This window comes from Aythya fuligula, chromosome 5, assembly GCF_009819795.1.
Source record: "Aythya fuligula isolate bAytFul2 chromosome 5, bAytFul2.pri, whole genome shotgun sequence".
Taxonomy (NCBI): domain Eukaryota; kingdom Metazoa; phylum Chordata; class Aves; order Anseriformes; family Anatidae; genus Aythya; species Aythya fuligula.
Window position 1 is genome coordinate 21,173,134 of NC_045563.1, and position 23,137 is coordinate 21,196,270.

At 37.0% G+C, this 23,137-nt stretch overlaps 1 protein-coding gene across 1 annotated transcript in view; it reads right to left on the bottom strand.

Annotated features, from left to right (window-relative positions):
- KCNQ1 (potassium voltage-gated channel subfamily Q member 1) overlaps positions 1-23,137 on the bottom strand; it is a 342,691-nt gene that overhangs the window by 107,973 nt on the left and 211,581 nt on the right. The window contains exon 14 of the mRNA XM_032187958.1: positions 5,350-5,425. Within this exon, the coding sequence (XP_032043849.1) occupies positions 5,350-5,425 (76 nt within the window). The remainder of the gene's footprint in view (positions 1-5,349; positions 5,426-23,137) is intronic.

The window sequence follows — 23,137 nt, forward strand, 5'->3', positions numbered from 1 at the left end:
TTTTTTTGAGGGGATGATTTCCAATTTATCAGGTAATTTAATATCTCTGCTCTATCATACTTCCTTGCTGTTCGGTAAATGAAATATTGGATAAGGATCAGATAGACTGGAAGTGGCAGTTAAGCTATCTTACAATTAAATTACTTTGGTATCTGTTATCTCCTAATATTGCCTTAAGCTGCTTCAGAATCTGTGGATCTTCTGAAAATCAGTGTTCTGCATCAAAATAATAGTTTTTGTTAGTCTCCTGTCATTTTTTTGCTCTTATTCCACCTGCTATTACAAAACTAGAGTTCAACACTTCATCTTTAAAACTCTCTCTCCATGTATTTACTTTTTCAGTAAAATATCACTTCATTAAGCAAATTACATTTCAGTCTGCCAGATTCCTAGAAGCCAACTGCAAACCTTGGGTGCCTGTGAGATACTCTGTGATGGCAGTCTAGGCATGAACGAGAATTGCTTCCATTTTACCACAGAGCACACAGAGGAACTCCTGGGAAACCCAAGTGCTTACACACACCTCAGTCATAGCTGACACCCCCAGAGAAAGAAGCCTGACTCAATGATGGCATAAGCTGTACGTCTTGTCCGTGGACTAGTACAGTATGGTGGTATTTAAATTAAAAAAAAAAAAAAAAAAAAAAAAAAGTCTTGGATTATTTTTGTGCAGTACATCACCACAAGGCTAGTCTGTAAGATCAGCTTGAAAACTGCAGGTTCAGAAAAGCAGTTTAGTAGAAAAGAAGTACGCAGACCTCATTCTGTCTTCCCTGCACACTGCAGCAGGAGTCTGATAGTAAAACACTACGTAGGTTACTGTCTGTTTTCCATTTACCAGGCTGCTTCTTTCTCTTTAAAACAAAAACTGAAAACCTGGAGTAAACAGAATTTATGAATGAAGTTGAATTTCCTAGTCCAATAGCGTATTTAATAGTCAGTACTGATTATTCTGTAATTATGTGGTAGTGAAAGCTTGTCTTTCAAGAGAAAATGCTGCTGATGTTGACAACAGTTAGTTTTGTAAGTGGAAAACAAAATTGCAGTAGGTAATGGATGAGTGTTGAAGAAAACTGTAGAAGCCAGCCCCACAGCTTTTCTCATCTTCTCCACTTTCTTCTCTCTGTTAATTAACCAATACTCATGACAAAAATCTTCCCACATGAAACAGACTTTCCCCTGTCATATATGAAAGTATGCAAGTCAAAAAAGCCAAATCCAAATATGAAATGTGCACAAATACATACTGCTGTTCCCTTGTGGCTGCACTGAGAGAGAACTTTCCCAAAAGGCAGACCAGGGAAAGGGGAATCCCTGCAATGGGAATTACTGGTAAATGTAACCGAGTAACAGTCAAATAAACTGGGTCTGGGATCCTTTGAAGAAAGGACACTTTGAACTACATTGTTTGCTACAGCCCAGTATGGAGATTAGAAAAGATTACACACACAATTCATGATTCATACCATGACAAACGAATTACATAAGGTGATGAATTATAAGAGCATAAATGAAAGATTTTCCAGTGAAATCATAACAAACAAGGCAACAGTTACTCATGTCATCAGTGGAACTCCAAACTGTATTTTTAGTTTATGCTATGTATAGAATATTTGCCATAGTGAAGAGCACAACACAAATCAAAAACATATTTTGAAAAGGAACTGGAAAGAAAAAATGTTTAAAGATGACAATGGGAAATCAGATCAAATTCCTGGTCTCTGGGTATATGGTGGACAACACAATTGTATCCATGTGCGTAAGTCATAAAACATTTAGAAGGTTTCCTAATTGGAAGGCAAATGTTACTTACCCATGAATTCACCTAATGGAAATAACTAACCATGGTGAATTGCTTTTTGAAATTCAGTTATAAGGTTAGACTGTGATGAAGATATCTGATTTATACTTAATATGTGAAATTCACTTTTGTGTATGAAGAGTGAACAAAGCCTAGAAAACCATTAATTTCTAAGTACTCTTTTCCCTATGAACTACAGAATCCTTCCTTAATAGTAAAGCATTCAGCTTTGCTGACACACAGGACTCGTGTTGATTACTAGTAGATCTTTCCTACACAATTTGAACCAGTCCTACAGACCTTGCAAGTGTTATAGCCCCTTTACAAGAGCATAAACACATCCATAAAAAAGGTATTAATTGTTTATAATGTTATGCTGGGTTCTTACAAGGACATCATATGGACTGTACTCAGCCCTGGTTGTTAAAACACAGTATAAATCTGTCCTCTTCTTTTAAAGAGGAAATGATGTGCATGTTTGATGCTTCACACAGTAATACTTCTCATGTCCTTTGAAATTTCTTTGTTTAGTTTCAATTTCTTTCTTTATTTGTGTTTTGTTGTTGTTGCTTTTGTTTTTGTTATTTTTTTTTTTTCAAACGGGAAGTCTCTTTTCTAATTGACATTTGTCCTTGTGGTGCCATCACCACTTGTTATTGATTGAAGTCTTCGAAAAAAAAAGTATCTATACAAAATTAGACATACAGGTGTATCCTGCAAACAGCTGGTATAGTTTAAGAACCATGCTGGGTTCATGCTGAGACCTATTTTGCAAAATTTTCCTCTTCCTCCCTTTCTTCCTATGGTTTCCCTGCCAAAAGCTTTGGAGGCACGTCTAAAAAATTCTGCTTTTAAGTGCCGATCTTGCAATTACTTCTTCCAGCTCATTTTTAACATGAATAGTCCAATGGACTTCAGCTGAAATTGTTTCTTTTTTAACAGGTAAAGGAAAAATCTGAATTTTCTGTTAGGAAGCTACTTTTCACATAAACACAATGTTTAAAAGACGAGTATCTACCAGAAAACAGCTGCTATGTAGACATCTGAAAGATTAAGTTTTTAGAATGCATATTCTTCTTTACCTTAGTTTCAGGTATTGTGTTGGACTGGTTAGTACAAACTATATAGTCATTACTTGGCATGTGTTTAAACATTTTAATTTCTTATGGTTATTTTATGTGCATACAATAGAACAAAGCAGATTTACAACATACATTTGAGGAAAGAATAATGACAGTGGTTATCTCCTAATTACGGGAAAGATTTCCAAAAGCACCTTGTGGCTAGAATTTCAAGGTGACTTTGTGCATTAGGTTACTTAGATGCTTTTGAAAACTGTACTTTTGGTGCTCTCAGAGTTTTTAAACTCGGTCATAACCTTGTATTCAGAAATTATGGAGAAGTATCAGATATCTCCGTACTGGAAGACTCTGCTTCCGACAGATACAGCAGTGTATCACTTGAATGCAGTAGTGACTTAAGATATTTCACTTTAGCTTAACTTAGATTTTTAGCTACTTACTAACAGCTCATATTAATAGCTCAGGAAGCATAAACACTACTAAAGAAGGATAAGAGACAGCCCTTGTTAAGGGTTTTTGTAGATGGCCAGGAAGAGGTCTTTTGCAGGTGAGAAAGTGAGAGCGCAACTGAGAAGCCAGCTTAGCAAATGGGACACCGAGTACAAACAAGTTTCAAGCAAGAACTGAATAGTGCCATTCTATTCAGTCAAATGCTTTTTCAGCTTCTATCAAGTCATCTGCCGCAGGGGAGTTTCATTTGCTTGCCAGGTGGATAATGTTGCACACAGTGTTCAGGCATTTTCCAAATCTGTTTTTGACAAACACCACTTGGGAGGTAGATCCATGATGTGTAGATTTCTTGTTTCTAAGTAGCTTAGTTAATACCGTGGCAAATATTTTATATTCTGATTTTATGAGAGCAGTGATTCTGTAATTACCACAGACCAAAGGATCACAATCAGATTGCAGAATGAGAATAAATTAAAGTTTAATGCAACTGGCCACATTTGGGCTGTTTTTCACCAAATAGCAACAGCCACATCAGTGGAATGGGCCACATCCCTTTCCAAGTTACAAGTACTGATCATCAGGCATTAAGGAGCTTCTCAACAAAATGACTACAGAAAGTATTTTCAAGTAGTTTGGACATTGTGGCTTTCTTAACTTCAGTCTAAGGAAAATAACAGGTGAAATTTTCTAGCAGAAACTTTCTGAACGTGTTTCCTCCAATAAAATCCCTGTCATAGGAAATTTCAGCCTGAATGGTTACAGTATTATCCACATTATCCACAACTGAAAGAGATTTGGGAACACATAAGGCAACCTTACCTATAATTTGGCTAATGATTTTTAGGAAAAATAAAAAGATTCACGGAAGAAAATTACTGAAGAATTCACACAGTGGTTCTAAATTTCAGCGATGAAGTCAGAATCTAGGCTTTGAAGTAGCAGTAAGCATTACTATACAGAAACAATGCTGTCTTGGATCATTAATTACCATCAGCTTTTTCCTCCTAAACTTTTTGCCTTTCAAATATTTGAAAGAAATGGGATCTTCCACCACCACATCACAGCCTTTTTTTGGCGTAGATTAAAGATGAGAAAGCTTTTTAGTCTCTTATACACAATAGTGCCAAGGTTATACCTGAAAATGGATGCAGGCAGTTAACCTCCCCCTTTTCTTTGCATTTTCATCTGTGAAGCCTGTTCTCCAGGGATTGTCCCTTATTAATTCATTTTAAGTCAAGTAATATATTTCTTATATACACAGATATATTCACATGGTTTAAATCAAGCTGAAGGCTGTTGACATGTGTGTTTTTGCTGGATTAGTTAAATTGATTTAAAAACCATGTTCTTAGAAAGTTTGCAGTCACAGATTTTTATTCAGACCAGGCAACCAGGTTAATTAGCTACTGTGAACTGCTTACGGTATTGCAATATCCCAGCAAGTGATGCACTGGAAATGTTTGCTGGTAAGGGTGACAGGAGTAAAGAGAACTGACTATCTCACAAACTGTGAAGGAAATCTCCTACCTATGCAGATGGGACAAGTGAAAAGTAAGCAGAAGCCTTCTGATACACTAACAAATTTCCATCCCAGTTTCTTATCAGGACTTCATTGTAATAGAGCAAAGAAACAGAAACAAGGCTGAGGTAGTATTTTAATCTCCAATTCTACTGACTCAGCACGACAGTAACATACGGTTTGGAATTAATGCAGACATATGAGAATGCTTGCACTGCAAGAAAGAGAGATAACAGAGGGTTAGAGGTCAAGTCCATTAGCAGAAAATAACATTTTAATTCAGACCTCGTTTCAGGAGTTTAGCCTATTTCCAGTGTGTCCACAGTTGACTAACCTGCTCCTAAACAACCACCCTATTCAAGGAGGGAGAGAATAGTGGGTGTAGCTCACCATTACTGAAATGAATTGTGTCTGTCTCTTAAAGTTTCTAAAAGAAACAATGAAATAGGAGAATAAAAGGTCTTATTTAGAAAAGCAGCTTTCTCTTCACAACTCACCTGAAACTTTTTCTTTGCCACAAAATACTGCATCCTACGAATCACCTTAATCGCAGCACGGTGATGTTCTCGCAGCCTGTGGGGAAAATGAAGCAGGTGAGTAGGGTGAAGGAGCATCTCTTTCCAAACTGTAAACTAGCAGCCTTCAGAAAGTGCTTCACCAACACGCGGATGTGTAACATTAGTAGTAGCGATTCGTCCCGTATGTGCAGCACACTACTATTTTGACCTTCCCCACCTCCCAAGAATGTTATAAAAATCCAGGATTTTATCTGCTCTATGCTAGGTTTGCACACATGTCACAGCAAAAACTGGCGTCCACACAACCTCTATGTCAAAGCAAACCTCCACTTGTCTTTCCCAGTTCCCTTTCCACAAAAAAAAAAAAAAAAAAGAACAAAAAAGAAAAAAAAGCTGTCAAGTTTCTGCATATTCAGCCATGCAGAGCTTTTACACACACTCTAGAATTACAGCTTTTGTTTCTTTTCTTTTCACTAAGTCTTGTGCAGTATGTCCCTTCACTCAAAGAATTTGGATTTCAAAAACCATTAAAAAATCACTTAGAAGATTTTTGAGTAGACTGCTAAACAATACAAATGATACGGTGGTAGCTGAATGCAACCTCTATATCCACATGCATCCCCAAACTGAATTGGAAGTGTACATAAAGAAATCCACAGTGTCTTAAAACAAATATACCTCCCTTGTCATGCACATGAACTAAAAACAAAATAAAAAAAAAAATAATCCAAAACCAAGAATTTGCTATTCATATAAATTTTCATAATATCTGAGAAAATTATTTTTCATAAAGCGTATGAAAGAAATCTGTTCATTAACAGCAACAGATATTTGTTGTTTTTCATTATTTTTAAAGCTTATTAGAATTACATTTTTTTCTTCTTAACGGTAAAAAAAAAAAAACACACCATAAATATATCAAAGCTATGCTGAAGACTTATCCTACTTGCTCACTCTATTACTATTACTATTCTCTGCACATTTAAAGGACAATATTGATAACAATGTGGCAATGTTTTTGTTTCTCAGTGGTGAAGTTCTGGCATTTTATATTTTTTTCTCAAGTAGACTTCCAGTGATGGGTTAGGGGAAGGAACAGACAAAGCAGAGCTGGCCTTAGATATTCCAGGTGTTCTATCATTATAAATTGTTACTAAAAATGCTGATGGTTAGGCATACGAAGAGGTCCCTATGCAGTATTTTCTCCCCAGGTAGAACCTGACCTTGTTCATATTCACTATAGGATGGAAAAATTGTATTTAAGTCATGTACAAGCTTGAGTCTTCAGTATATTACAGCATGCTATTACCCTATCCTCTTTAGTTAAATATAGCCTGGAGCATCAGTGAGTATTCAGGTAGCTCCTCAGGACAAATTTCTCCCAGCAAAGAGAAGTTCTGTGTGTGCCAATCTTGGGTGCCTGTCCTGTGAGCAATACAGCAAGCGGAGCCTTTCTGAAAACTCACTCTTTATGGGAGAGTAGCTTTCTCCAACTACAAAAGCCAAAACAAAAATAAAACAAAACGCTCTGATTTTCTATTTGCAGATACTGTTCTATCAGTTAGATTTTTTTTTTTTTTTTTGCTACAGACATCACTTAAATTTAACAACAACAGAAAAAAAAAACAAAAACAAAAACAAACAAAAACAAAACAAAACAAAACAAAAAACTTTCTCCATAAAATAGGATTGCTTTTCAAACTAATGACATGAAGCTTTTCAACACAGGTCCACCAACCATGATATGCCTTCATTTGGAGTAACTGCAGCTCAATAACTACGCAGCGTTCCCTGAATCTGTGCTTGGGTTTGTATGGGAGGCCCTTCCCTATTAATACCTTACAGAAGGCTCTCACAGGACTCTGTCCAGGTCCTCTCTCATGTACACTTGACTGCAACATCATGCTCACGTTATAAGAATGGAAATTCACTTCTTCTAACTGGGCCAGCTGCCTTCTTGGATCGCCTCCCAGTGAACTGAGTCAGCCCAATCTTAGTTACTGGTGTCGCTATTCCGAGAGCCCCCGCTGCATCACTGCTCACAACAAGGACAACTTCCACAAAACCAGAAGGAAATAAAGCATTTATCTCTTTAAGTTCTTCTTCACAGAGTTAGAGCCAAAAAGATAAATGCTGCTGAATCCGGTGTTAGGTATTAAAGGTATGATAGGGTAACTTTCATGCAGATATACACAGCATAATGCACACAACAACAACTTATGACAAATAGAAATACATTTCAATTGCAGTAAAACTGCTTGTAGTATTTTGTTTTATGCCTCATTTCCTCTGGGGTGTTCTTCACAGTCCATTATTTTTAACTAAAACACTTTTCTTTGGGGCATACGGTCACTAGTAAAGTACACCAAATCCCTCATCTTCTGTCTAGGTGCAGAACCTCATCTGTACGCAAGGCAGTAGGATAATAAAAATGAGGTTCACCATTCAGTGAAATAACAATACTACACCACCAAAATGATTTTCCAATGCAGTAATTTTAAATCAATCATTTTTAAGCGCTAACATGAACTTTGATGCCAGGAGTGGAAGTTAATATTCTCATTTTGTTCCTTTACATTTCCAACTGCAATAGGAAACCTTGCAGTAAGTTTGTTTCTGCTTATGCTGTAAAATCTAATTCTGCCCAACAGGCTGTCTTGCTTCCCTGAGATTAAATGCTTCTGCAATGAGAGAAGGGAATAAAGGATTTAATTAGTAGCCAAGGTTATGATTCACAGTTGTTTGATCTCTTTTGCAAACTGGTAACAAATGCTTTAGTAAATTGAGAGCTTAAACATTAACTGGAGATATTTGTTTGTTCAGCCACTCGTGACATCTCTCAATTCTAGTTACAGAATGACTGTCTGCAATCTGGGGGGACATATAGCGTCGTTATACGCCAAACAGCCACACAATGCTTCGTTATCCTCTGAACGAGATTTTCACGAAGACATTTTATTTTATTTTATTTTAAAGGAGTGTGGTGGGAAATTACATCATCTGAGAGTGCTTCTACATACAGAAGCAACATACACCCATGGTGCATGATCCTCAAAGAAAGCAGAAGACACCCTTTGGAGAATTATGTCTGTGCAGCCCATGTCTCCCATGGCAGTGCCATCACCTCCTTGTCCATGCTAGAGCTGGGTCACCATGAATCAGGGGACTTTTTCCTTTTCAGACAGGGACTACTGGGATACTTTCGAAAGCTTGCCTATTTCAATTTAGCTGTGGGAGCTAAGCTCTCCTGCAAATGAAATCTCTACCTGCAAGTTCGGTTTTGCCTAACTTTGGTAGAAAGCATGTTTGGTAAGTGCATTAGTAACAGGGCCAGCAGGAAAGGCTTTTGCCTTTTGCTTAATGAAGCTGTTTTCCTGTCAGGAACATTTATCAGGCTTAGACTCTCACCATGCCCATTAATCTCACAATAACCAACATCTGAAGTGACTTGCCAATCACCACTTGAGTGATTCCAACAACCCCAGTGTACTACCTTCAAAAATAAGCTTAAGTAGTTTTTTATGCCTGTAAAATCAACCTAAAAATTACAGCTTCCAATGCTAGACAACCTCTCAGCATGAGCTTTTCCAAAGAAAAATCAGATTAAAAAAAGACTTTCTTTTTTCTAGTAATACTTAGTAGTTTTGTTTCCATGAATTGTGTGTTGGTGAAAGTCAGCCCAAACAGATGAAATATCTTTTTTACTTCGTGGATGTAAACTAGAAAGGCGATGCGAGCACCACACGTTGCATTGTCCCCTGTGCCAGTGTTGGGATCAGTTATAGGAGGGGCAGGAAGAACATTACAGTTCAAACGTTCATTTGGGCTTCAGCCATATGGCCAGAAATATCTACTGTCCTGTCTCGGACCAAGACCAACAGCTCCTCATACAGAACGTACTGCACAGCCACTAACTGCCAGGAGCTTTCACTGGCTACCGATACACTTCTGTCTCAATATAAATAGGACACCAAGATGATCTTGAACACAGCACATACTACACAACGCTTCCAGTGGACTTAAAATCAGACCATTAGGGTCTGAAGCTGCCCGTGAATCAGGAAAATTGTCAGAACCTGTAGGGATTATCTAGAATGATTAAGGAGTATTGATTTGATAACATCAAATCAATAACAGAAAACCATCCTGGTAGGAGTAGGGTCAATAGCTTCATACAAGCTTAAGTTATTCTTATTCTGACACTTAGATATGAGGTTTGCTTTATTTGTACACTGGAAAAATAACCTGTTGCTAATGCAGGCACTCCTTGAAGCAAAACGAATGAGGACAATGAAAATGACCCTGCAGCAAGATGGAATGGGTTGAGTACCCACACTACAAAAGGAAGCCTGACAGAATAACATGACTAGAAATCATTAGTTTTTCTGCCTTCTTTTGTTGTTAGGTTACTTAACCTACCACAAGCCATTTGGAGGAAACCCGATCACTTCATTAGTCCATCAGAAATCTGGACTGGAATTTCACATAATTTGGAAAACAAGCATACTGAAGAACTTAAGGTACTTTTACAGACATTCACATTTGGTTGGAAAGCTATATATTTATAAATGCCCCAAACTTCTATTGTAATAGAGCCATTAGTATTGCAATATTATTTATTTTTCACAGCACAGCCAAAACCTCAGTACCCTCCCAAAGGTATGACTCATTCCACAGTCCTGCATTCACAGACAGCCACAGCAAAGGTCCCAGGCTTTGGCCAGCATCTGTCTGCAGTGCAGGTACATTGCCGTCTCATTCCTGCTAAGGGACCTGCAGGGCTTCCCCAGAAGAATACTTTTGGGACCAAGGCTAAGATTCTAAGAATGCTTTTTTTTTTTTTTTTTTTTTTTTTTTTCTCCTGCAAACATCAGGAAGTAAACAATTGCATGGTTTGGTTGTTCCACATTTTAAGATAACTAAAAACTTTTGGTTTGTTTGTTTTAATGAAGTTTTGTAAGATTAATCCCTGTTCTAAAATACACAAGTCTTTCAAGTAAAGAACTAGGTAGAAAAAAAAAATCTGCTAATTAGAAATATTTGCTGTCCTTAAAATGCTGCTGAATTTGATATCAAAACCTTAGTATTCTCATTATAAGCGTGTCCCCCTTCTCATCCTAGAAAGGTATTCCATATATTCATGTAGTGTTAACAGAAATATTAAAGCAACAAGACAGAGGAAAGGTGGTGTTAATTTCCTATTTGTAACACTTGTATTTTGTTCATATGTAGAACATATTATTTTCAGGCCCGTTAACGTCTGGCACAGACGTCCCCACGTAGAAGGACACTGATATTATTGGAGTGAAAAGGTCAACAACGCTCTTCAGAATGAGTTTAACCAGAAGGAAAACTCAGTAGGAGAGAGTCATGGAATTACAATATCTTTTACAAAATACCCTCTTCTCAGTAAACCTAACACTGATTTGAAGTCAAGCTCAGTTTTCAAACATATTTAAATTCTCTGCAGTCTTCTTAAATTTCGGATTTAAGACAGAGCTGAAGTATTAAGAACGAAGACTGCAGTTGATTGGCCTGAAGTTTTTGGCACTAATCATTATTTAGACTTGAACTTTATCTTTAACACATCAGATTCTAATAATATGTTGCGCATGTGAACTGAAATATTTTTTCCATTCAGGCACTGAAAATCTGTCCTTGTAACAAAATCTGGTGGAAGAGATTCAGAGTAACTACATTAAGCCATTTCATTAGTGCATTTAAGTCTAATGAAATCTTTCATCGTTAGTCCTCTAGGGGCTTTTGGTATAGAATTTGCTGTGGCTCAAGGTTATTCTTGTCTTTTCACACATTCGGTCATTCCCTACACATTACACTTGATGGGAACCTCTGTTATTGGACAACATTTTCCATGTGATGAGTTAGGATGGATTAGGTTGCATGGCTGTGTGTCCTGTAATAGGAAGTGCTTGCACACTGTACCCAGAAACAAAATCAGAATCACTGCTTCGTTCAAATAATGTGAGCTACTCAATTTCTTGCTTTTGGTGCTAGGGCTTGGCAACTGCTGCTTACTTCTGATGTACTTTTGCAGCCATCATTATGTGTTTACAAGGGGCTCTCAAAAAATACCCTCCCCCATAAGCAATTCACAAAAATCACCTTAAGGACAAACTAGTAAAAACTGCCCCAAAGTGTCAGAAAAGTACGATGACACTTGAAGAGCAAACCAGTTACAAAAGCAAAGTTTTATTAAATGGGCTGCAGCCAAGCTTAATGTTTATATAAATGCTCCCAGAACATTTTCAAATGTATTAATGTGCTTATTTTCAATGGACAAACATTTTTTTACTAGACTTTGCCCTCTAGTTTTCCCATCTATTTGAGAAAGTAAAATTAGAAATGAGTAACAACACAAATGAAATGAATGCAGCCATCCCCCTAGTGCTCACTCTCCAGGGTTTACACAGGTTTAAATGCAAAAAGGATGCTGAAATAGTAGATATTATATTCAGGAGAAGAAAAAAAAAAAAAGGAGAATCACAAATAGCGGGAACAATACATTTTTCAAACTTCTTTGGTCTTACAGGCAAAGGCATTCCAGTAATTACAGGCAAACAAGTTATCTAGTTATGAAAGATCGATGCCTACTTAACTCTTACTCATGTTTGCCAGTTGCTCCTGAACAGATATGACTTCATCTGAGCACTGAATAATTCAAAGTCAGCAGCAAACAACTTCTACAAGGATTTTTGCATTAACAATTTAGAGAGAATAGGCTGTTTGAAGTGGTGAATTTTAAAAATGCGAGCTGCTTTGACTTAACTGCACGTTCACTAATATAACTGCTGTTTCCTACCTAGGGGAATGTGGAGGCAAAGTTCCCATAGGACTCTGAGTGACTGTAAAATCATAAATTGCTCTACAAGAATACTGTGTAAAAGTAATGTCAAATCCACTCCCCTGGTGAACATTTCAAGCAGTAAACATTTTGGTTATTGTTTACTGAATGTGAACATAGCCCCGGGGTAATTAGCTTAAGCTGAATTAACATAACCAAGCTCCTCCCCATACTGTATTCTCCCACTGTATTTGTGGTTGTGTTAGTTTTGTTTTTTGTTTTGTTTTTGTTTATTTTTAACATAAAATATGTAGGTGAAAGGCACATAGGCTGGCTTTAACACAGCACTGTGACTTTTCTACTGCTTTGGGAGGCTAAGAGTAATGGTGGCAGGTGACGAGAGGTCTGCAAGGATGGCTTGGGAGATGGTGCTGGGGAAGCAGAAGGTGGGGGTTAATATGGAAAGCAGAGAACCAGCTGAAATGACTTGACTTGACTTGTATAAAGCATTAATGGTAATTTGAGACTCAGAGTGTGTCTGGAAAGTACAGCTAATCAGTCTGGCCCTTTAAACTATGCTCTTATCAAGGCAATCTAAAATGTAGGCCTGAAAAGGGGAAGAAGCTTTGCTTTTCTAACCCAGAATTAACACAGGTTACCACTGCAAGATCAGCAAGAGATGGCACAAAGTGCAGATGGCTTTGGATGCTGTTTTTCTGATAGGGACCATGAGTCTCATCAGGTTAGCTACATAACTTACCTGAAGTACAAACTCTCTAATATTCGTACTGCTGCACAAGGGCTATATTGCTGTTACTCAAGGTGGAACCATTTCACAGCTGAATTTTCAGGAACTGCAAAGCGTTTATATGGTAGTGGAAGACTGGCCATGGGATAAAGAAGATGAGCACATCATTAAATACAAAGTTTCCTAGTATGCTGACCTTCCAGCCCATCCTCAGCTGTTCCTCTGTTCCTTATCCTGACAAACAAAGCAAAAGCTCATTTCCAGCTACAGATAACAATTATGAATAGCTAAACAGCATGGGATTTTGGAGTTCCAGCCTCTACTTTGTTCAACTTCTCTTGGGTGGAATGCTCAAACACACAGTACTTCTATGAGCAAGATAAATAGCTGTAGCTACTAGAATAAAGATGATATCTACATTTTCTGGGCTAATGCTATGCAGGGATGAACATCAGAGAGTTCATTTCTGTTCTGTCAATGATGATAGCTAAGAACATAACCCTTAGTATAAAGGTTTGTGTTCAAACCAGACTAAAGCATGGTATTTCTTGTACATCCTAAACGTCTTAACTATATATTTTCACAATTCTGTTTTTACTTGTTTCTTTTTATACAGGGTATAAAGAGTTGCACAAACGGCATGGAAAAAACAAAGGAAAACAAAATGATTTTTGAAAGGGAGTGAAATACCCCTGTTACAAATGAAAGACAAATATAAAAACGGCCCCCTTTTTCTCAGAATTGGTTATGTTTCCCTAATCTGGTGAATTCCCCATTATCAAATCACAGCGAACCTTCAGTCAGCTCTTCACTCTCTGCATCTTGTTGAGGCAGAACCCAGCTATTTTTACATGTTTTCAAAGCCAAACAATTGAAAGTAACTAGACACAAATGAGATCACAGATAACTAAATAATAATATACGGCATTGTCTTCCAGACACTGTCTGACAAGTTAAACTCTTTTTCCAAAGAAGCTGAAGATAGAAGACAATAGAGCTGTAGTTCACTGCACAACGAAAGACACGAATATTAGTATTTTGCAGCATCTGGTTAAAAGTTTTGTTTTGTTTTGTTTTTCTGAGCTTGTCATTCATGGCTCTGAATTATACAAGGATCCACAGGGCTAAAATCAGCGATACTGGAAAGAAATAACCATACTGCCTATGGTTGGTTGTTTCTCTGTTGTTGGCCTATTAAACTTACAATAACCTTTGGATATTAAACTGGCTTCTGTTACACTACTTCATTATGCTCAACAAGTTGTTAACACTACAAGGTAGCTCTTTGTTGTATTCATCCTAGGGTGCTGCCAGACCACTGCAAACTCAAGTCTGAGACTGGCTTTTCTATTTAGCTTAAATTGCATTGCTCAGAACAAGCAATATGCAAAATTAAAAAAAAAAAAAAAGACATGCAAAAATGTCTAAGGCAGAAAACAAGTAGCCAAAAAAAAATTAAAAGTATGCTCAGGACTCATTAAGAAGTCTTGCTTATTGATTTCCACTTTACACAAGACTTGAATTTACTAATTTAATACGTGCTGTATCCCCCTTCTTAATTAAGACACATCAGGTAATACTACAATAACATCCTATTTAACCTTTTGTTTTGAGACAAAAGAAATAGGCTTTTATTAGATCAATTACTGATGCAGTTCACTGGCGATCTATAGAAGGTCAAAACAACATTGCATTGCTACTTATTTAACTTCACACAATGACTTCAGCCAGAAACTCCTTTACTTTTTTGCCTCATCTCAGCAATAGTGCATTCTAAAATAACGTTGAGTAGAGACAAAGACAAGTTTTTCTTCATAAATCATAGGCAAGAAGTTAGATTCAGTTATACACCTTTGCAGCTTTATGCTATTCTACCAAGGCCAAGTAGCTAAACCTAGAGAGCATCTCAGCTGTTCAAAGCAAACGAAAATAATTGCACGGTTCCAACTGACAAAATAAAGCAGCTCTCCTGTTGGAGAGACAGGAATTACAACAGGAAAAATATCTGAAAGGAAAAGACCGTTGACTTTATTAGTAATATTTACATTACCAAAATTAGCAATAAGACTATTTCAGAAATCCTTAACATTTTGCATGTTGCTTTCTACCACAAAAGTGATTGGTAAATTCTCCTGCCATTTAATAATGAAAAAGGGAAGATGGATGTCACTGTTGTGAAGCTGTTTGTAAGCATTACATTCTGAACTCACACCACATCATGACTACATGATGAGACAACTCAAAAAAAAATTTTTTTTTTTTTTATATATATCACTCCCACAAAAATCAACCAAAAATATATGAGGCCAAATTCTGCACTGATTTACGCCACGAGACATCAGAAGTGAATGGGAGCACACTGATTGCTAGGTCATCACAGCTCTCAGCCTGCCATCTCTGTATGTGCTCTGCGTGTAATTTATACACAATGATACGTGTCTGCCTCCAGCTGCACTTTTTAGTGGGTGTATCCTCCAAAAGCAGAGTGATAGAAGACTATAAACACAAGGGTGTTGCTACAGTCTGTGCAAGCTGCTGTGAAAAGCATTGTAAAACCTTGCACGGATAGCATTAGGACAAGGGGACCTCACTTCCCATGTCAATGCCATCACACCGAAAAAGGAACAACAACAACAATAAAAACAGTTACAAAAGTGGCTCAAAACTGCAGTTTTTGCAACTGGAAGCATACTCAAAGATTTGTTGTTTTACAATGGTGGAGAAACACATGGGATTTCAACTTGCGGAGAACAGCCTTTTCCTATAAATCACAGGGAGTAATCTGAAACCTAGAAACAGCACAGGGGCTCACATTTATGGATTTAAAACAGATGAAGAGCAAAGCATGCTCTTAACCCTTTCCCCATAGTTTCTTTCCAAGCCCAGAATGAAAATGCAAGAACTGAACAGAAATTAACTGGGAAAAAATCATGATTAATAAAACTCTGAGAACACCTAAAACTGCAGCTCTTTGACTGACTTCTCCAAGGATACAAGCAAAGAAATGTCCTAAAGCAAAGCACTGTAAAACAGCGAGAGTGTAATCCACTATTCGGACTGTTCTTTCATCAACTTTTATTTAAGCAGTTTATCTTGTTGAGATTAGGATCTCCCTTATACAGCAAGACCTGGCAAACACAGGCCTCTGGTTTTGAATGTCAGGCTGTATTTCACTGGGAAAAAAATACCTAGCAGCCTGTCGTCTCACCATAAGGTTATAAACTACTTAATCAAGCAATAGGAGAACTAATACTAACACATTAGCAATAGTTTTTCTTCAGAAATATGTAAGAGCATTAAGATATCATAAAGAGGGCTTATTTGATGTCTTTTAATATCCCCAAGCACTTCCCTACCATTTTAGCCTCTCTCTTGGTTCACTGGCCAAAAATAAAAACAATAATAAAAAAAAAAAGCATAGCCTGTTCCAACTGGAATCCTAAAATGCAGCTTCCCCCCCCCCACACTTTTCATTTTTTTTCCCTTTTGAAAAGAATGGGCTGGAATATCAGCATTGCCAAGAGCCATTAGTCTATACCTTGTCAGGGTCAGAGTTCCCGCCCTTCCAGAAATTTGCTCAAATATACGACACAATGGTATGATTAAACACAGAAACGAGCCAGGGCTGGAATCAAGAATGATGGTACGTCATGTTAATCTCTACACCCATACAATATCTTAGAGGAAACCCTAAACCAACCAACACAGGATGGTTGGAAGAAGAGAAAGGATAATTTTAAGCTTACTGCAGCATCACTCATCTGCATATGTAATATTTGCCCGTGGTGATCCAACCTCTGTCCCTGTACTGCTGCAGCTCAGTGAAGTTGTTCCTGTGCCCATGTCTCTTAGTGAAAAGCTAGCGTGGTGAGAGTTTCTGTACTGAAGTGGAAAGATTGCAATCCAAAGGAAAAATGTCTCTAAAGTGGCAAACATGGGTACCTAAGTAATTTTTTAATGAAGAAGCTACCTAAGCATTTTAGAAAAATGCAGCATGAAAATGAATTCAGTCTTAACTACCAGGCATGTTGTGGGAGCATTCAAAGAACTCAGCTGTGACTGAAGTTTTGTGCCACAAAAATTTAAGTCCTTCTGAAATAGCTTAGTAAAAGTGTTTTATGTAATTGTACGTGCAAAGAAACATTTCTGGGGGGGGGGAAGAGAGATTAAGAGAGAACTGCTGCTATTAACAAAATTTTCTTATGACCAACACGCTACATCAAAACATGTGGTTGCAAATTTCAGTAACCACAGAAGTCACCACAGTTTTTTGCTTTTGCTTTTTGTTTTGTTTTGTTTTGTTTTCTCCTTCTATTTTCTTTTTAATAATTTCAAACCAAAGACTTAAGTTTAGCAAACTCATACTTTGTGAAAAATCTAGGGTTAGATTCTCTACTGCTCACCTTCATCCTATTATCATAACAGCTTTCTAAATCCAAAGTCTGATTTCAAATACAACCTCTTCTGCTCTATTTTAGTCCTGCAGCTGCTCAGATCCAGATCTTGTCATTGTCTCTTGTGAATCCAAGATCATATTTGTATGCAGGCAGCGACGGATATCTCCAAAGGGACTTCCAAAGATATCTATCAGGCCATCTACGTAGGCTGGGACATACAGTTTTGAAAGTCTTATAAAGTACCTAAATTATGGTCATGACAGTGCCTATTCTATGTTTAGCCCAACGTACAAATTGCAGGAGTGTGAAGCAGAAGCACTTTGCAGCTTGAAAGTTGCTAAAATAATCACATTTACCAAGTTGTGTGTGCAACATGGCTAGCTACATAACCCTTCTTTAAAAGGCACTCTGTACAAAAGTTTCTGCCTAAATGTAAAAAGTCACTCTGCAGCCCCTGTCTCACCAAAGCTGGTGGATGACACTAATGCATGAGTAGCCTGACTAAAGTCAAGAGGAGAACATGGGCATGAACTTGTACACTTGCTTTGCATATCGAGGGATCAGTAGAAACCTGAAAAAAATGTACATAAGAAAACTTTTAAGATAGAAAATGTAGTTTATATATTGAGCAGAATTCTAGATGTGTACTTTTTAACTGGGTTTGTATTTTTTGTGTGGAAAATTTGACCTGAAACACGTAAGTTTTCCTGTTCAACCTAATAGCTACAGAATATGCTGTGTTATTACTATTGCAAAGGACAGGAAATTTTATGAGCTGATATGCTGGAGACAGAAACTGGCTGGGACTAACTACTCTGGTATGTGAGCTCTGTTTCTGTTTGTGGCTCCAAAGCACATGCGCAGCTCAACAATGTATTTTTTGGCCTAGAGAAATTATTCTCTACTAAGTTAGATACAGAAAACTGTATTTTATTTATAACAGTATTTTATTTATTTTCTCTTCTCCAGCTACTATTCCTCTCAACTCAAGATGTTAACAAGTCTGTGTACCTTACAACTTAAGTTCTGCTGCACAGAAAAAATGTTTTTAATATTCCTATCTCCCTGTGCAGATATGTGATGATGTTTACAAAGTGATTTACAGTCAAATGCTTTATTAAAATTATCAGCCCGCTTCATAGATTCACAACATTTCTGCAAAGCAAAATTTCCTCAATGAGGGCTGAACATCAGCTCAAATATGCTCAATGCAGCCAGTAGGAATTAGGCAGTTTTAGGTGAAAACTAAGCTAGCTACTACAGTCCAGAATAGACAAAACCCAAGGGAATATACTACATGTAGGAGTGGAATTAAGGGGTCTCAGCATTGCCACCCTTTGTGTTCTACTTGCCTTGAGAATCATGAGATTCCCACGTCAAGGTTAATATCATACCACAAAAAACGTGGCAAACGTTACCTAGGAAAGCAGAGAGAGATCTTATTTGGCATTAAAATGACTGTGATGATTTACTTTTTTAGGGTGTAAGATAAGGTACATGTACAACTCAGCCCCCAGTGTCTCACCTGCAGGAGAGGTAGGATCAGAAGCAGTTAGCCAAACCCTCAGCTGAGACTTTCAGCCTCTAGCACACTTCTTAGTAATACTGGATTTTTTAAACATAATAAATTCCTAAAGATGCAGAGAGACAAATAGCTACAGAACAGTGAGGAAAATGATACTGATCACCCATATGCCTCAGAGTTGCTTTATACATTTAAAATTCTGGTCTTTAATCCAAACAGAATCAGTTTCACATAATATCAGACCAAACCAGAAACAAATAGACTTTTCATATTTAGAAAGACTTCCTTATCTTTTCTTCATACTATTTCTTCTGTTTGCGAGTCAAGACCTAAATTGCCGATGATAAAATGCCACAATAAAGAACATTTTCACAGAATCTCTAGCTTGAATTAGAAGCAGGGAAAAAAAATAAATCAGCACAAGCTCTTCCCTCACAACACTTTCACAACCCACTTTGTAGACTCATGAGATCTGGAAGAATCTGAGAGACTCTATATGATGCAATCTCTACTCAAATCTCTGAATGTTTATCCACTATTAATTTTATTGAGAAGACTAAGATGATATTGTTTGCTAGAATGACTTATCAAAATACACACCAAATAAGTTGTATTTTTTTTGTCTTGTAACTAGACTGCCTCTGCCTAGAAACTATAGAGCACTCCTCTCTCCGTTTTCTAGTTTCAATATTGCTCTCTTTGAGCAGTATTTACCCGTGTGCATGCACTATCCTGATGAAACAGAGTAACAACAAATTTATTTGTATTTGTATAGTTAGGTGACCAAATTGTTGTGTTTTTTTGTTTTGTTTTGTTTTGTTTTTCAATACAGTTCATTTTTTCTTCTGCGTTATATGATGCCCTGAGATGGTTTATCCTCTACAGCGGGCTGTTCTGATGCCTCTAGCTGCTGCTTCCCAAGAAACATTGCTACAAATTATTAGGACAATTATCTAGTTGAAGTCAGGCCCAAAATAAAGGCCACAAAAACCTAAAGATTTTTAATTTTAGAATATTTTCCTGAATCTGACCAGCAACTGAAGGGTTATTAAGAATTCTTGCAGCTTAAGGTTCACATTCAGATAAAATTAAAGTGTGAATGGGCTGGAGACCGCTTTCCAGAGTACTAAGAGCTGTCTCAAAGCTTATTTTCATTCCTGTGCTTTAATGTATTAAAGAAAAGCACTGAAAAAGTTCACCTTCAATTACAATAGTGGGCATTTCTTAAATAATTATAGCTGCAGCACAAATTAAACTGTATCCAAACTATATTTGGACATTCCCTTAACCTTTCTGACTTACAGAAATAAATATAACTCGTGAGGCTAAAATAAACTGCTTAGTTTTCAAAAGAAATGTTTAGTTATTGTTTTGAATTTTATAAATATGAATTTCTAGATAAAAATGGAATCTCATTTCAATTGCACCACACAATTGATCTTTGGTAGCACAATCCTCACAGTTTTAACAGCAAATTAGCTTTATTTTCTTCCCCTATGTGAGTGGGTGTTTGTACACATACACATATATATATAATATCTCTTTGCTTGATTACTGCAGGAGTGCTTCTAATGAGCTACAGGTTTAGTTCACTTTCTTCAGCTAAGGAGAATAGTAAAGCAGTTGTTTTGAGGGGAAAAAGAAACGAAATACATAACGTCGGAAAGGCTGTATACTGCAAGTAAAATCAGGCCCTTTCAAGTTAGTTGTTCTTTGCAATGATTTTATATACAGGAGCAATGTATAAACTTTGGAGTGATTTTCTGCCTGAAAACAAAGCAGGTAGACATCTAGGCTCAAGGGCCCAGAAGACAGAAGTCCACATGTCCTCTCCAGTCAGCAGAGGGCAGCTGGCTTTTCCAGCTCAGGTAATTCAGAGAATCTAAGTGAGATACCTAAAATTAATGGCATGAACCCACCAGAACAAAAAACCTGCACTCTTAAGTGTTACTCATATGTGCTGCTCTGTAACTATGACAAACTTAAATTAAAACGTAGATTATATAATAACATATAGTTATTTGGGTTTTGTAATGTAGCCCCACCTAAGTAGATAATTAGCAATAAGGATTGAACACTAGAACTTTTAACCTGAAAATACTTTTTTTTTCTTCTGAATTTAACAAGAACATACACTCTCTTTTCTCACAACTTTATTTAAAATGGCAATGATTTCTGTTATTAAAAAAAGCTTGTTATTAAAAAAGCTTGAATGCTCCTTGGTAGCTCAAGAAAGGTATCCAGCGTGGTAGTATCTATATTTACAGAGGAAAAATCACAACACATGCTGGCGATGCCAATACTTCAATACATTTTTGGGAAACATTAAATGAATAAATACCTTTCCATAAAAAAAAAAAAAAAAAAAAAAAGCCAAGACTACCGTTCTTTTCTAACACATTCTGAAGATAAATGTTCAATCATGCATTCACACTAGCTCTTGAAGAGAACATAAAAAGCAGAAAGGCAGTACAAAAGAATATGCTTTTAAATTATTTCTCATCTTTAACTCTTGTAGGAGAGCTGTTCTTTTATAAGGGTTAGCACAGATCTGTGACAGGGTAAAATCTTGGCCTACTGAAGTCAATAAAAGTTCTGCTATCAACCTCAGTGGGTTGGAATTTCTTCTATTATCTTTAGATACCTGGATGGCTGCCTGAACATCTGCAGAGGCTGTCTCTGAAAAGTCAAAGTGCAATTTCTTAGAGATACTCAGAGACGCTGGTGAAGGTAATCTCATCTCATTATAAAACCCTCAAAAATTAGGTGTTCGTTAGAAGTTCTGCCTGACTCATGTGATAGATTTTTACTGAAATCTCTCATTTGAGCAAACATAAGAAATCTAATACTTTCTTGTTTCACATAAACATTTTTCCAGACCCCTGTCAAAACCTAGTATATAATGCAATTTATCTGAGGTTACACAGGAAGCCTGGGGCAAAGCCAAAAGTTGAGTCCCACAAAATTCAAAATTATCTGAACATTTTCCCTTTTTATTTTTATTTACTTATTTATTTTGAAACGTCAGTAAAGAACATGTGCAGGGAGAAAAAAAAAAAAAAAGGAGAGGTGCACACTGGTGAACTAATATTTTTCTAGTCCTGTATTTCCTACCAACAAAATGTTTTAGTGTTAAGTACAAAGAAAACATTGTACATACATACTTGCACAAACATAAGCAGGCAATTCCCAGTTTATGATCAGATATGTACAATATTCAGCCATAAAATACCCAGGCATCTCTGCTTATAAAGGCATTTCATGAGCCTTTTATTCAGTGAAGACCAAAAGACTAAGTGGTGGTGGTGCGCAGAGAAGCAAGCCCTTACATATGCTTAGAGCCAAAGTGCACAAGCCAAGCACACCACTGAACCTGCTCTCACAACATGGATTTTCTCATTCTCCAACTCTCCTATAATTGCTGTACCCATGAATGGCAACACTTGTGTTATCAGTTAAAATGCAGTGACAAAACACGAATGCAAAATCTGTATTAAAAAGACAGTTAACATAGGTTTTTCTACAGCTGCTGATTTTGTCTCCTACTAACAACTCTATTGCTTGCCTTTTGCATTTAATGTAGTTTTCTTAACTAAGCTTTGTCATTCTTCATATTTCTCTTTAAATTTGCTGTTTCATACAAGAAATAAAAGCTTTTTCTGAAAATGACTCTGTTTTCATAAAAACGGGGCCATTGGTAGGGACACAGCCTCACTAGGCTCACTGATGTGAAAATGAAATGAATTATATACTCTAAGCCTCTAAGCTCATTAGTCCAAAGCAGAGTTGACTGGTATATAGGTGAAACTGTTCGGCTACATGCTCTTGCTATGTCAATGTCCATGCAGACTTCACAGTACCTGCCTGCCTCAGGGGTGTATGTCCTGAAAAACTTTTTTTTTTTTTTTTTTAAATATTTCACTTCATCTACATTCACTTCAAACAACCTGTACTGACAAAATATTTTCAGAAACATACCAAGAAACACCCAGCCTTGCTATAAGACTGGTTCAAGGGTTCAGCAAGAATCAAAACCCCTGCATACCCCTCCACACACCTAAATCACCCTTCCCTGAGACAGTCTCGTGCATTTTTGCTTAATGGAGCATAAAGCATCACAACAACAACAGCAACAAAATACACAAACTGACATTACACTCAACCGTGTACGTTCAAGGAACTAAAGAATAAGCATACTGAGAGAAAAAAAAAAGTTGGGAAGACTGAAGAACATGAAACTGCAAACTTTTGTGAACTACCATACTGTCAGCATGCAGGAATCAGACACATAGGGA